This window comes from Eulemur rufifrons, chromosome 2 (assembly GCF_041146395.1).
Source record: "Eulemur rufifrons isolate Redbay chromosome 2, OSU_ERuf_1, whole genome shotgun sequence".
Classification (NCBI taxonomy): domain Eukaryota; kingdom Metazoa; phylum Chordata; class Mammalia; order Primates; family Lemuridae; genus Eulemur; species Eulemur rufifrons.
In genome coordinates, this window is record NC_090984.1 from 93,020,244 (window position 1) to 93,035,995 (window position 15,752).

The 15,752-nt window shown below is 57.3% G+C and overlaps 1 protein-coding gene across 1 annotated transcript in view; it reads right to left on the minus strand.

The window, feature by feature from the left end:
* The window catches only part of SPTB (spectrin beta, erythrocytic), a 65,513-nt gene that overhangs the window by 1,354 nt on the left and 48,407 nt on the right, over window positions 1-15,752 (minus strand). Inside the window, exons 28-32 of the mRNA XM_069465054.1 lie at window positions 15,602-15,686; window positions 14,247-14,443; window positions 13,918-13,967; window positions 13,368-13,443; window positions 1,787-2,049 (exon numbers count right to left, since the gene is read on the minus strand). Of these exons, the coding sequence (XP_069321155.1) occupies window positions 1,787-2,049; window positions 13,368-13,443; window positions 13,918-13,967; window positions 14,247-14,443; window positions 15,602-15,686 (671 nt within the window). The remainder of the gene's footprint in view (window positions 1-1,786; window positions 2,050-13,367; window positions 13,444-13,917; window positions 13,968-14,246; window positions 14,444-15,601; window positions 15,687-15,752) is intronic.

A 15,752-nucleotide genomic window follows, 5' to 3' on the forward strand; every position in this document is an offset into this window, starting at 1 on the left:
TTGAGTCTTAGACCAACAATATAAACTTCACTTTTCAAAGTATTTCTACATCCATTACCATATTTGATTCCCACTACAGAACTATGAATTAAGCAGGGTTTTGCTTTGATGATTGTTATTTTTTGTTTTGCTGAGATATGCCTAGTACACTGTACTAGCACTTTTTAATTAATTTTTTTAAGAGACAGGGTCTCTTGCTCTGCTGCCCGGGCTAGAATGCAGTGGCATAACCATAGCTCACTACAGCCTGGTACTCCTGGGCTCAGGTGATCCTCCTGCCTCAGCCTCTGGAGTAGCTGGGACTAAATTTTTTTTTTTTTTTTTTTTTTTTGCTATGTTGCCCAGGCTGGTTTCAAACTCCTGGCCTCAAGGGATCCTCCTCCTGCCTCTGCCTCCCAAAATGCTGGGATTATAGAAGTGAGCCACTACACTTTTTGAAAAGGAACAGGTTCACAGATTTGCGCAAATCAAGGCTCATCGCAATTGCCACAAGCTCCTAAGCTCACAGGTGAGCTAAACGCAGCTCTGTCACTGACACATAGGAAGCACTGCTGTTGCATTTTGACAGTAACAAACTCAGAAACGTTAAGCTTTTCCTCCTCCTCCCTCCTAGTTCTCTTTCTCCTCCTTCCCTCCCTTTTGAGGGCAGGAAGGTGAACTGGTAGGGCACGTAGCGGGGAAGTACTGGAAGGCCAAAGAGGGAACTTGGCTTATCCAAAGCTGACCACAGAGCTGTGTCACAAAGCCCAGATTTCTGACTCCCAGCTCAGGCATCTTTCTTCAGGCATCAGGGCACTTGCTACGGAGCTGGGTCTTTGGAGTAAGATCCTGCCTTGAACAAATGACTTAACTTCTCTGAGACTCTGTCCCCATCTGGAAAATGGAAACCTTGACGTAGGATTGTTGTCAAGATTTTATCAGTCCTAACATAATGCCTGGCACATAGTAGGTGCTCAGTAAATATTAGTTTCCCCTTTCCTAGTGGACTCTCATTTAAGCAATAAATTGCTTCAGGGCAGTTGAGCCCCCAAATTGTTCATTTCTGGAATTTGGAGTAGCTTTGGCAAGTCCCCCAACAAGCTCTGTATGCTCCCAGGTGTCCCTGGGATATGGCTGGCTTCAACCTCTTGGTGCTGCCCCATTTCTCTGGGACGTGACTGCTGCTAGAAGAGGGTCCCAGGGATCCCAGGCAGAGGCAGACCAAACCCAAGAATGTGACCGTCTCAGGGTCAGGAAAGGACACAGCCTTTGAATCAGGTCCTCCACGTCACAGTCACTGAATGACAGCACTGGAAGGGACCTCCTGGAGGCACCTAGGTCATGCCCCTTCCCCCATCATCTCCCGTTTCACAGCTGAGGAAACTGAGGCCCAGATTGGTTAAAAAGTAGGGCTCAGTCAAGGACACGTTCATGCTAAGACCTACCTACCTGTCACCCAGCCCTGGGACAATAGGACAATAACAGCTAATGTTCACTGAGCACCTACTCTGCGCCAGTCAGAGTCTCTGCACTGAAAAGGCCTCATCATCATCCTGATTTTCCAAATAGGGAGCCAACTTGAGGAACTTGTGTGAAATTAGGATTGGAACTCAGGACCAGAGCTGAAAGTGGGCTTTTCCCACCATGCCGAATGGCCCCAGGCTGGCCCAGTGGGATGCCCAGGAATTCTCACAGGCCAGAGGCGAGGGCACCTCTCCCTCAAGACGCTCAGTCGCCAAGGCTCTGTTGGTGGAGAGACCCGGGAGCTGCCCACGCCACCCCCACCCAGCAGCTCTCCCCCACACACCTGTTGGATGCCTTCTTGTTGGGCCCCTCCAGGTCGTGCTTGCGGCCCAGGTAGCCCTCCATCTGCACGCTGTGCCCGTGGTCCCGCTGCGCCGGCAGCGTTGTGCGCTCGTCGCCCTCGCTCAGAGGCGTGTCCAGGACCTTAAAGAGGGGCTCCGTGGCAAGCCTCTCGTCCCCACTGGATTTCTCCTCCTGCCCGTCCTGGTGCTGCCCTGGTGGGGGTGGCGGCTGCAGGTCCTGAGGCCACGACCCGTCTTCTTCCCCCTGCTCAGGGGCAGAGGGGAGGAGCACACCGTTCTGGGTGCTCGGGCCTAGGGAAGGCTGTTCTCAGCAAGGGTGGGGGGTCAGCAGCCCCCCGACCCACCCCGGGGCCTGCTTCCTTTCTGCTCTGCGCCTCCTGCCACCCTGGCTCTCCCACAGCCCGCTGTGGGCACCCAGCTGCTTCCCTAGACTCGGCCCGTGCCTCTGGGTCCACTCCCGCCCATCCCCCTTCAGAGAGAAGTGGGCGGCCCCCCTCCCCTCTAACGTAGCAGCACCAAGGCGCTCAGAGCGAGCTGAAGGGGCCCGAGTGATCATCTCACTGCGGGGCCGGGTGCTGGTTCCAAGGCAGACCCTCCAACTGCGTGACACGTGCGGCTCTGGCAAGATTTCATATGAAGAAGGTTCTGCTGCTTAAGACAAGTGTGAAAACCGCTCGTACTAGGATATGAATAGGAACTCCTGGGGCCTTCAAATTGTACCTAAAGCCCTAAAACTAAGGACACTAGGCCCTAAGTCTCCCCGCCACCACCTTCCGCAGGGAGAACGTAGCCCCTCCGTGGCCGTTACCGGGTCTACCAAGTCCTCCTGGGTTAGACGGGAATCTGTTGCATAGGACAGCGGTTCCTAACCCGGCTGCCTTCTGCACTGCCTCGGGAGTCACCTGAGGAAAACATACTCGAGCCCCACCTCGAGATGCTAAGCGCGTTGGTATTTGGCGATAAGCATTCCATGAGCTCTAATGTACAGCAAAGGCCAGGAGTGGCTGCTGAGGGTGCATTGCCCGGGGGCATGCTGTGGTCTCACCCCCGCCCCTCCCTGTGGGGGCCAGGGCGACCCCGGCCCTCCCTGTGTCATGTCACGTGAGGGGCCTCCGGAGGAGTCACTTGCTGGGCACACACATGCCCGTGAGAAGGGGCGCAGACCTCCCGCTCCCTGGCTGGGCGAGTCGCGAGGCCTTGCTGGGCTGCCCTTGCCTGTTGAGCAGGAGAGAGGGCCGGGAGGGTTGGCGCCACAGGGGGCAGCCAGCCTCCCGCCTGCAAGTAGGGCAAGAAAGAGGGGGTCTCCTCTGTGCCAAGTGAGCACCAACAAAGGCAGCCTCGCTTGAGCCATCTGGCCAGAACACTGTCCCCGAGGCCTGACTGCTGGAAACCTTTCTGCAGACGGTGGGAAGGCGCCCCGGCAGGCTGTGGCTGGACGTCTGAAGGACCAGAGCCACCCCGGCTCCTTTTCCTACTCTCTCCTCCCTGCCCCCACTGAAGAGGCAGAGGCCCAGAAGAGAGCCGTGGAGGAGAGGGAAGGAGCCAGGGAAGGGCAGACTGAGTTCTCCTTCCTGCTGTGGGTCCTTTGGCCCGTGGGTCAAACCCAGACTAGAGGATGGAGGGTGGGAGGACGTGGGCGCCATACTGGTATCAGATTGAAGCTTTAACTGAAACTGGGTAGACTTTTTAACAGCTGCAAGTGACCAGGGCCTGCCTGGGGTGGCATTAAGGAATGGGAAGGGGAGGATCCATGGAGATGTTTGAAGGCAGTAGTTGGAAGAAAGATAAAGCTGATCATGTTTGTATCCTGTCAAATTAGGCCTGTTCAATCAACAGGGTATAAGTTAGGACTCTAGTAAGATTTCATTTAAAGGAAGGGTAATGTGCCTGGAAACGTTTAGAAACCACTGACCTAGTCTAACACTTTCAGTCCATAACGAGAAAAGTAACGTTCAGAGAGGTTAAGTGACTTGCCCGAGGTCACACAGCTAATAGGTATAGGAGGCAATTAGGAGCTTGTGCTCCAGAACTGGGGAGGCCTGAGTTTTTACCCCATCTTTAGGGCACTTGTCTTTTCCCACCTTAGGGCCCCTTGAGGGTTGTGGCCAGGCCACACTCCTCTCTGCATCTTGCAGTGTTTGTATCTCGGAGTGTCTGCAATGAGTGGAAACTCCACAAGGATCTGGAAGCCCCAAGCCCTGCCTAGATTGTCCTCCAGCAGGGAGGAAGGGCAGGACTGGCAAGGATGGGACAAGGAGCCTGGGTTTGGGGTCCTTGTGTGGACCCAGTCAGGCCGACCCTCTGACTTGGGTAAACGGCTCGGGAGACGGTCCTTGATGCCGACAGTAAAGCCTCCTTTCCTCTCGCACCCCTCCAGCCCCCAGCCCAGCTGGGCCTGTTCTTCCTGCAGGAGCGGGGATGCCAGAGGACGGGTGTGGGCTGCACTGCTGCTCCTGGTGAGGGCCAGAGCCCTGCCTGCCCCTGCCCTGGGGCCTCAGAGAAGATGCCGTAGCAGGCACAGGCAGCGAAGCCCACCGGACCCTCGCAGCCATGTGTGCCCCCTCACCCAGCCTCGCCCTCCTGGAACTGGTTTTGCTAGAGAACCCTGTTTGATTTCTTCCTACACTCTTACTGCCATTCCTTTTTCCTTCCTTTAGGGAACTGTCCTCTGAAAATAAAGATGGATTTTGCCAGGGCTGAGTCCCAGCTCAATCCCGCCTTCCTTCTGTTTCCTCTTAATGGATGTGCTGGCTCACATTCCTTGGCAGGGACACTCAGAGGCATGGCCTGGTCATGGCTTGGCTTTGGAAACTAAGGTTTTCCAACGTGTGCAAAGATTTCTCCTGTGTGCCTGTTCATGTAGAGACAATTTAAAACGCACCCTGTGTCCCCCCCATCCTGAAGGCCAAGGCCTGAGGAGGAGGAGCCAAGAATGAGGGTGGGCTTTGGCAGGGCCCTCCCTCCTCCCTGGCCGGGGGAGGGGACACAGATGAGCAAGATGGGCATGGAATGAAAGTGGGGTGCAGGAGAGAGGGAAGGGGCTTTGGGGACCCATCCTTTCTTCTCAGCCCCACGGAAGCTGGCCAACTCCCTGGGGAGGATGAGGTGGAACCAACAGGGCCTGGGGTGGGGGGAAGGGGAGGACAAGGGACTTCTGGAAGGCTCTGTGAGCACAGCCAGCCCCTTCCCCCAGGCCCCTCCCTGCTTTCCCACCAGGGACCACTGGCAGACACCTGCTAAGAAGCCAACCCCTTCCCCACTGTCCTCTTTGAACTGTGCACACCAACCTCTCCAGGGCTCAGAGCCCAGGTGTTGGGCAGACACACCTGGAGTGAAAGTCCTGGCCTCCATTTGGGGGACGGGAGAGAATCTTTAGCAAGTCACTGAACATTCCTAACTCTTGATTAGAAAGCGTGATCCTAGTACCTACTTCTCAGGTGGTTTGGAGCATTTTGAATTGAGGTAACATCTGTAAACACCACCTCTATTATGATCCTTCACCCCTCCTACCCACCACCTCCCTCCCCGGGGCTGTGCTGAGCAATTGTTGTGGCCAATGTCCTATGTAGCTAGTGTGACAATCTCAAATGCCCTTTTCCCCTGGAGTAGGGGGTGCTCGGGACTGAGAAATGCGGAAGGGAGAATCCTAGCCATTGGCAGGGAAGGACTCACCCCTCCTTCCTCAGCCATTTCAGCTGGAACATTCAGAGGCCCAGGACAGGAAGGGGGTGACCATGTGAACAGCTAAGCCCTTCAGGGCAAAAGCAGCCTGAGGCCCCGCCACAAAGCTTGGAGGGCCCCAGAAGGAGAAGGCAGAAGTCCCCAGAGAGAGCCGAGGACAACAGTGTGCTACGTAGTGGAAGATTCTGGTAATTCACAATTGGATTTTTGCAAAGAGTTCACAACTTCGTAAAGCAAAGACTTTGAGGAAGACTATCTCTAGGTATATGTTCAGGTGGTCAAGTCTTTTTCTGAAGAAAAACCATTAAAAAAAAATTACTCTTGGGGTTCTGACCTGCACAGGAAAGCACACAAGACAGTGGTGAGCAGGACGAGGAGAGCCCAGGTGGCCTCCCTGTTCTCTACCCACTGCTCTGGGAGGATGGTGCTCTGGGAGGATGGTGCTCTGGGAGGATGGTGCTCTGGGAGGATGGTGCTCTGGGAGGATGGCGGTAGGCCAAGAAGGGGGCCTTACTAGAGAAGCAGGCCCCCGGGGGAGGCTGGGGATGGGAGTGACTGAGGGTCGGTGAAGCTGATGTGAGAAAACAGAGTCTCAGAGTTCTGGAGCTGGAAAGCGTCCTTGGGGGCCACTGGACCCAGCCCTTCCCATTACAGATGGGAAAACCGGGTTCCAGGAGAGCTCAGTGGCTGGCTGAGATCGCACAGCAAGTTAGTGGTAGAGCGGGAGCAAGGAGCCATGGGTTCTGCGCCCCTGTCCACACAATGCCTCTCAACCCTAAAAATGACACACCCAGGGCAGCCGGCTGCCGCCGGGCACACAGCGCGCTCAGAGGCTGGGCTTCAAGGCTGCCTACTAATCGTGCTAGACTGACACCTTTGTCTAGGCCACATCTGCCAAGGACTTCCCTGTTGGTGACAGGGAGGCCCCAGGTCAGGCTGGCGGCGTGGTTTGGGCTGGAAGGCCCACCTTACCCAGGCCCCCGGGCCCACAAGGTGGGAAGGAGAGGGAAGGAGCGACGGTTTACCTGCTGCCCTGGAAGCAGGCAACGGTCTGAGGTGGAGGCTGCCCCGCCCACTGGGCGAGGGGTCAGTGGGCAGAGGGCGCCAGGAGGGGCGATGCTGGCTACTCATGTGGTGTGGTCATAGGGACAGTCAGGCACCGGTCAGATGAGATGACCTAAGCTTCCCCTCTAGCCTCAGTCCTGTAAAGGGCAGAGCCTGGTGCTGTAGCCCTGGGGTCGTTAGGAAGATGCACAGATTCCAGCCACACTGCTGAGGGCTTCCCAGCACAGAGACACCACCCAGAGGAGCCCGGGGACGCTCTGAAGGAAGAAATTCCAGTTGTCAGGCCAGGGGCAGCAGGGAGTCTATGCCCTGAAGGTTTGTGCCAGCCTGAGGGAGTTCGGCCAGGGTGGTACGGGAATAAGAGGGGCCAGGGTCTCTGGTTTGGGGGCCGGGCGGGGGAGGCATCTGAGGGGAGCCGTGTGCATTGGCTGAGGGATGCCAGGGAGGAAAGGGCACAGACAGGAGAACCTTTTAGGACCTCCCATGACTGCAGTCCACCAGCAAGCCGAGGCCCAGGCTCCCGATCGGTGGGGGACGGCCACCTCCGAGCCTCTGCAGAGTCTTACACAGTCAAGCAGGTGTTGCACAAGCTTGACTTTTTAGGGTCCTGCCTTGCTAGGGAACTGGCTTGGGTGGGGGAGGCAGGCAGAGGGTTGGGGTCTCCTCCACAGAGGTGGGCAGGGTGGGTAAACCTCTCCCCTGGGGGAAAGGAGTTGGAGGTGTATTTCCAGGCTCAGCCAGCAGGTGGCGCAGGGGCCGCACAGACAACTAACTCCAGGCTCCCAGGAGAAAAAGAACCTGGCTCCGGACCACAGGGTCTTATAGACCCTGAAGATGCTCAGTGAACCCAGATACATTCACAGGCAAGGAACACGGGTGTCAGGGGCTTCTCTCTAAAAGTAATTCTGGTAAGTGAGAACCAGAGCCTGAGGATGCGACCCAGAAACAGAACGTTTTTGACTTTAGCAACGGGATGGATGATGTGATGATTGAGACCAGACTGTGTCCAGGGATCTCAAGGGGGCGCCTCCAGGAAGGTTGGTTTGGGAGGGGGTTGGTAATGGACATTAGAATTCATATTGAGGATGTTTCTTTTAAGAGATGAAGGACTGAGGTGGGAGATGGAGAAAAATGAAGGGACTTAAGTGATCACCTACTAGGTGCCAGATGCTCTACCTACATCCTCCCAGCCTCGCTGCAAGGCAGGTCCGTGACTACCCCTAAGTTACAGATGGGGAAACTGGGGCTCCGGGAGAATGAGTGACCTGCCCACAGCCACATACCCAGATGGAAAAGTGAGGATGCAGGTCTGCCTGGCCCAAAATCTGTGCCCCTCCTACTGTATCCTGTCACAAGAGCGGAGGCCAATGCCATCCCTCCAGATGAAGCATCTATCTGATGGGTTCACAGTCTAAACGAGATGATCCCGATGTACGTAAGACACATGGCTGATAGATGGAGGCAGCATAATCACGTCAGAGCTGGAAGAGGGCTTGGGACCAGACAAGACCCATTGCTAGATGCCTTAGGCAGCCAAATGGTGCTGGGTGACCGTGGGCGATGGGGAGGATGAGGGGGAGCTGGCCACTCCAGAAGCCAATAACTTTGACCCTCTCCCAACATCTGAGGTCTCAGTTCTTGTCCTCCTGGTGAAAGGGCTATCACTAGATGGGCTGAGAAAGCTGTTCAGAAGACAACTGTTTGCAAGAGAAGAAAAAGGAATGGTCTGTTGAGTGGAGAGCAGCCAAAGAGATGAAGGGATTGCCACTGAGGGTGAGCAGGGACAAATGCCTCAGCTGTTTCTGAACAGGGGGCAGAGCCAGGGGTAGCTGAGGCTGAGGTGGATGGTGAGCGGGCCCTGGCCTGCAGGCTGGGGAGGGGCTCTCACTAGAAGTGGGGTAGGGATCAGAACAGCTCAGCACTGCACCCCCAAGGTCCAGCTGTCTATCCAAGATGGCAACCAGGGGGGCCTGGGCAAGATGAGAAAGCCACCAGGTAAAGGGAGTGAGGGAAGAGGGGAATGGCAGTGGGCACAGCCCCCTTTGAGACCCGGTCCATTGCCACCGGTGGGGGAGACACTGAGGCTTCCTCAGGAGCTGTTTTTACCATGCCCACCACCTGTGTGGTCTCTTCAGGCCCTGCCCCGGAGGGGCTGACAGCTGCTCAATCCCTCGGTGACCCTGAGCCAGCCACTCAGCACTAGCAAGAGAGGGTTAGACGACACCAACTCCCCCACCCAGATCCGCCACCCAGTGGTCACATCGTCAACTTCAAACCCATTTCTGAGATGCCTCCGATGCTGAGTCTCATCCTTAGACCACCAGTATCTGGGATGGTCTGCAACACAGCTGGAGAGAAAGAACCGAGGAAGAATCCCCAGAACAGAGGGGCCAGGAAGATGGAATCTGACCACAGCAGAGAGCAGGGCACACCCAGCAGCGGGCAGACGTCCAGAAAGAGCCTAGAGCAGGTTTCTCCAGGGAGCCGGTGAGCGGTGCCAGACTCAGGCAGACACACCCCTGCCACACTGACTCAGGCATCCTGGGGAGACAGGGCCACGCCCAGGTTTTGGGGAAAACTGACGTTCTTTCCAGCTGGGTCTGCCCTTTACCAACAAACATGGGATTTGCATTCGCTGCAAAATGTCTGAAAGAGCGGCTCTTACAGGGAGACGAGAAAGACTGGGAATGCTTGTTCAGGCAAGAGAAACGCAGCCGCTGCCTCCACACCCACGTCGCCTCCAGCCAAGGACACCAGAGCCCTGCTGCTGGCCACTGGCCGCTGGTCAAAGCTCCCGGCTGCCCACCAGGGAGGCTCCTGCTGGGGGAGGTGCCCGGGTTGCCAAGGGCGACAGTGGTGCAGCCAGCCAGGCACTGGCTGAAAGGTGGTCCTGGCTGCAAACCCAGTGCCCATTCAGCCCCTGGGCACTGCCCCTCACATTTGCTGCTACTTCCCCAAAGCCATTCAACCTCTAAGACGACATACAGAAGGGAGAGGCGAGGACTAGAGGCTGCACTCCCCCTGCTCAGTGCTAACGAGAAGCCCAGTCCGCTACTCTGGGGAAGCTGGCCACGCACGCAGTCCTGGGACATGCGAGCTTTCCCTGACATCCTGATGAGAGGGCTGGCAGGGAGGGGCACCCAGCCGCTGCTTTCTGGAGTGGCCTCACGTCCCAGGGTCCTGCCTGCACTACAGACTGGATCTAGCCTTGGGGCTTGGAGGCAGGCAGGGCATGTTTGCCCCGAACAGTAAGCCCTGACAAAGGAGACTCATTATTGTCACAGACCCTAGGAATGCCAGTCCCTTTTCGGGATGTCACGCATGTCATCACCGCAGCCCTGTTGGGTGAGTTCCTAGAGCGGGCCCTGCTTTGGTCCCCAAAGCAGAAATCAGGCACAGTGCCAGGAGGACATCCCAGGCCTGCGGAGACTCACATCGTCTTCAATACCATTCTTCTCCATGAAATCTGACTGAACTCCACCTCCTTCCGTCCCAGGAGGAAAGAGCATCTCACCACAAATGCCACAGTAGGGCTTCTGGGGCACCCAGAGCCTGGGAGGCGAGGGACACCTCGCAGGACCCAAGCCTTTCCCAGAGCCACGCCCCAGGAGAAGGGGCCCCTCAGGACCCTGGGCGCACTAACCTTGGCTGCAGCAGAGGTTCGACAGTGACAAAGTGACAAAGGCAAACACCCGGCCCTTTACATCTTCTTACTCATCCCCACCTCACACCAGCCAGCACCTGGCAAACCACCCGGGGACCCCTGAGCTAACAGCCAGACAAGAGAGTGGGGGAAACCACCTCTCCGAGCCCCTCCCTTTAATTTGCTACACTGCTGACATATGGGAACGTTCCAGACTTTCTGTAATCCTGCAGAGAGGGCTTCATAAGAGCAAGGAGACTTGGGGATTAGGTGGTTTATCTAAATCATGCAGGAAGGTTCCAACAGAATTAAGGACTGGAACACTGACTGGGATGTCCTGACTTCCATTCTAGCCGTTTTGTCTTTTGTGAGTGACACCTCGTTTCTTGTACGTGGCCTCACGTGCGCTTGTGCACTTACCTGTATGAAGGGACTGGTTTTTACCAGAACATGCTCTAACGTGAAAAAGCGAGAGGTGAGGGAAGGCAATGGAATCGCACAAGGAGGTGCTTGAGGAAAGGCTGACGCGTGGAATGTAGCCCGTCACCGCGTGTACAAGAAGGGGCCCGTGGGGTGGCTGTCCTGTGGTGGGGTGGCTGTCCTGTGGTGGGGTGGCTGTCCTGTGGTGGGTGGCTGTCCTGCGGTGGGTGGCTGTCCTGCGGTGGGTGGCTGTCCTGTGGTGGGGTGGCTGTCCTGTGGTGGGGTGGCTGTCCTGTGGTGGGTGGCTGTCCTGTGGTGGGGTGGCTGTCCTGTGGTGGGTGGCTGTCCTGTGGTGGGTGGCTGTCCTGTGGTGGGGTGGCTGTCCTGTGGTGGGGTGGCTGTCCTGTGGTGGGTGGCTGTCCTGTGGTGGGGTGGCTGTCCTGTGGTGGGTGGCTGTCCTGTGGTGGGTGGCTGTCCTGTGGTGGGGTGGCTGTCCTGTGGTGGGTGGCTGTCCTGTGGTGGGTGGCTGTCCTGTGGTGGGTGGCTGTCCAGACTGGGGCAAGGGCGCCTGGTCCACTGCCATCTGTGTCCCCCAGCAGGAAGCCGACATGCACGAGTGAGGGGTTTGACACGAAGCGACACCGTGTGGCTCTATGCTATGGGGCACCAACACCAGACCACACACATGGGACCAGCAGGAGGGCCACCGCCACCAGGGCCTATCCCAGAGAGAAGGCGCAGCAGACAGCGTCCCTTCCTGGGAGAGGCCTGTGGTTGTGCAAAGGAGCAGTCCCAGGGCAGAGGGGACGGGCCAGCGCTGGCTTTGTGAGGAGCCTCCCAGAGCCGGGCCGGGCTCTCCCAGCCTGCGTGGGCTCCATCCTCCTCTCTCTCTGGTCAAAGGCTGATTGGGTACTAGGCCCCCCGGAGTTTCGTGGGTCCTCATGAAAACTTCAAGGGCTCAGAAAGAGAAGCGGCAGGAAGTCTGTTTCCATGAGGCTCTGGGCCTGGTGTTCATGTGATTCGCCGTCTGTTTTCTTTCTGGCCCCGGCACAGGCCAGTTTTCCCATCTGGTGGAGTGGCTGGCTCTCTGGAAAGGGTCTCCCCGTGGGCTCACTCCTCCCTCCCCCAGAGACATACTCAGGTCCAAGCAGGTTTTATTCCCCCCAACCCTGTGACGTTCAGCAGTTGGCTGGAGGCCGCTCTGATGCACACGTGGTACATTCGCGTGGACGTACACGACACAGACAGTGGTGGAGTCGCTCAGGTGGTCACAAAGGAGCCCGCACACCAGGACACCGTTGCATGCAGACACACAGGGACACACAGCAGAAGCAGGTGCAGGCGGGAGGTGGGGACAGCCCCAGCCGTGTCTGCACGCCATGCCAGCCCCCAGAGTTCTCGCTCCTTCTGACACGGGCTGTTGCTGGGAAAAAGGGGCTGGGATGCAGTTCACCACAGACAGGGAAGGGAGAGTCCCACGTGCCATCATGGGAGCTTCGTAGGGAACAGGGAGGGACCCTTCAGCAGGACCTCAGCAGTGCCCTCTGCTGGCCACGATGGGCTGGTGCAGCTCAGAGGCCTCTGGCCAGGCTGGAGGCAGCAGAGGGAGGTGTAGGGTGCGAGTGTGTGCATGTGTATGTGTATGTATGTCTGTCTGTCTCACTCAGAGGGTACAGAGGGTGGGAAGGGCTGAAATCTGGGCCTACTAGGGATTCTGCACAGAGAGGGCTCATTATATATGCATTTTTCTGGGGTACCGAAAATTTCCACCTAGAATCCCCATCTTCCCAACCCTCACCTCCTGAAGGTTCTGGGCAAGCTCACCTGGGCACCTGGAGAGGTGAGGTACATGGAGGATCTACTGCTCCCTGGAGCTCCAGCACAGCATGCCACAGGGGTACGTGCAGTGGTGAAGCCATGCAAGCTGCGAGCTGAATTGGTGCTTTCTCCCCCATTGGCTGCTCCCTCCCCCATTGGCTGCTCCCCAGAGCGGTCCCCTAAACCTCAGTCACAGCCTCCCAGCTTCCCCCACGGTCCTCAGGGGCCTGCTCCAGGCACATGCCCTAGGCCTCTGGCGGCTGGTCTGTCTAGGCGCCTCCATCCCCTGCGCCTTCAGCCAGGCCCCTGCACACCCTCCTTTTCTGCAGGTCAGGGGACTGGCCCCTGTTACCCAACATGCTGGGCTTCTCTTCGCTCCTGCGGGGCTCACTGACCCCCAGGCGTCAGGCCAGGGTGGTGGGAAAGGGCAGAGGGCTCTGCATAGGAGCCAGGGACCTGCTGGAAGGGTGATTGTCCCCACCTCACTGCTGAAAGTGCCCGTGGGTAGGGGACAGGATGGGACAGTCTAGTGGTATGTGTCTGTGTACGAGTATGTGTGCACATGTATGGAGGGGGCGCTGCACAGAGCAGAGTTCCACGGCAAATGGGAAAAGGGACTGTGTTCGAAAATGAATCATCTCTGGGTACGCTGTCTCCCCTTATGTGGATGGTCATGTATTTATACGATAAAATTTATTAGACTAGATAAAACCAAACTAATAGAGTCATGTCAGTGGACTGGCATGTCAGTTTCTTCTGGGTTGAAAGGAGGAGGGGAATTATTCTGAGAATTAAGAAAACCTAAGTAAAAAAGTAGACTGGTCTGAACTAGGTGTGTGTGTGTGTGGGGGGTGCCCCGGCTGAGCCTAGTAGGGGTGAGCAGGCTCTGGCAGTAGTGACTCCCAGGAACTAGACAATTGGGACAGGAAACTGACCGGGGACGTTCTCTCGGTGGCTGCACGGTGAACTCGGGGACCCTCCCCTGCTGTCTCGCCTTCCTCCTCTTGAGGCCTAAGGAAGACACAGCCTCTTCTTAAAAACAAGTACCTCTGAAGCCAGTGACACCCTCCAAGGCCCGGCTTCCGCCCGCACCCCAGGGAGCGCGCCCCACGTGTCTCCCTGTCCAGGCGTCCCGGCGGCCTGCAAGGTCTCAGCAAGGAGCCGCCCCAAGGCTTCATCGGAAAAGCCAAGACAGATACTTCAGAAATGAGCCAGGTTCCCTGCAAAAGGCCTGCGGGCACGGGCTCAGGTGGTTTGTTCCAAGGGGGGACCTCTACCGTCCCCGCTCCCACCACCCCTCTTCCTGCGCCAGCCCTTGCGGGGGAACCTCCTCTGACTTTGTGCTCCAGACACTCTGGGCTTCTCTGACAAGTGGCCCAGGTGAGAGGGCGAGTATGTCTTGTTCCAATGTCAGGTTTCTGAAGAAAAGGACTCCCGCCCCTTTGGCAGAGCGCGCGGTGCCTGGGACACACGGCCCCTACTCACCCAGTCTCCTCCGCGGGTCGCTCTGGGGTCTGGCGCTCTTTAAGCTCAAGCTAGGCAAGGAAGAGGCCAGGGGTCAGGGCGGCTGTGTTCTCAGACCCTGTCTAGATGCGCCCCTCACCCCAACACACTCAGCACTGGTTCCTCTAGCCCCTTCTGTCTTTGTGCTCCTCAGTCACCACCTCCTGCCACTTGTCTTTGCTTCCCACCCTCCCCGCTGGCCAAGCCTGTTCCACCACCCTAAGTACCTAATATAACTGGCCTAGAGCTCCTGGCCCGAGACCCCAGGCATGCTGTGGTCCCCCGAGCCTCCCGGCGCGGGCCCTGCTCACCGTGGTGGGCTTCTCCAGGGCTGCGAAGCGCTCCGCCCAGCTGGCCGTGGATTTCTCGAAAGCCTCATGCCTCTTGATGAGCTTCTCCACACTGTCCACCGTGTGTCCAAAGTCCCGGCTGGCCAGGTAGGGCTCTTGGGCAATCAGCCACGCCTCGGCCACGGACGCATCCCTTGAGAACTGGCACACCTCCAGCACTGCCACAGGGAACAAGCCACGGACCCTGCTTAGCACCAAGCAGTCCACTCCCACCAGGGCCTGGGGGCAGCTCAGCAGCAGACTTGGGAGCTGGCAGTCAGGTGGCCTACACAGGTGTCCCTAAACTGCATGGACATCCTGCTGCCAGAGGCCACCCCATCCCCACTCTGGGCCCCCAGCCCATCTCAATCAATAGCTGTCTTTTTTTTTTTTTTTCTTTAATTTTTTTTTGAGACAGAGTCTCACTCTGTTGCCCAGGCTAGAGTGCCGTGGCGTCAGCCTAGCTCACAGCAACCTCAAACTCCTGGGCTCAAGCAATCCTCCTGCCTCAGCCTCCTGAGTAGCTGGGACTACAGGCATGCGCCACCATGCCTGGCTAATTTTTTCTATATATATTTTTAGTTGTCCAGATCATTTCTTTCTATTTTTAGTAGAGACGGGGGTCTCACTCTTGCTCAGGCTGGTCTCAAACTCTTGAGCTCAAATGATCCACCTGCCTCGGCCTCCCAGAGTGGTAGGATTACAGGCATGAGCCACCGTGCCTGGCCAATAGCTGTCTTTTTAAAACATATTAATTAGGAAATACTCTTCTTTGAAAATAAGAGATAGTTTAGATGTCTCTCTTTGAGAAGCTGTCTTCAGCCCTGAATATTCTCTTTGCAGCCCTGGGCTGTCTCATATAATCATAGACAAGGAGCCATGGGGACCAGTTTGGGCCTTCTGGGCTCATAGCTCCTTGAGTGGTGGGCTTTCTCTACCTCTCCCCAGCACCCGGCTGCAGGAGGACGAGCTCCTTCTGTGGAGCTCAACACTCCTCAGAACAAACATCTGGGACGCAGAGCCTTACTCTGACACCTCCCCAGGCCGCAGCTCTGCAGGGACAGCAGCTCAGGCACGAGGCTATGGGCAGGTGAGCAGAGGGCAGGCTGGGAGTGGGGGCACGCTGGCTGGCTGGGGTAGGCTTCCTGACACGCGTCTGCTCCATCTTCTGCGTGAACTGCCAAGGTCCCTGCCCCAGAGCCTTGCCTACGAGTGGTGCTGTGGTGGCTTCTCTAGACAGTGATGAAAATCCACTCCTTGTGACATCTCCCCCTTCCCTTCCTGCAGCGGGGTCTGGCCCCTGCCCCCAGGGTCCATAGCTGCCAGGCCGCACTCACACATGTGGAGCCGCTCCCTGCGGGCCTCCCACTTCTCATTCATCTCCTTCCTCCTGGACATCACCTGTTGCAGCTTCTCCCTGATCTGTGGGGAGGGAAGGGAGAAAAGCTCAGGCTTTGGCCGCCCTCCCCCATCTGAGGCAGTGCACAA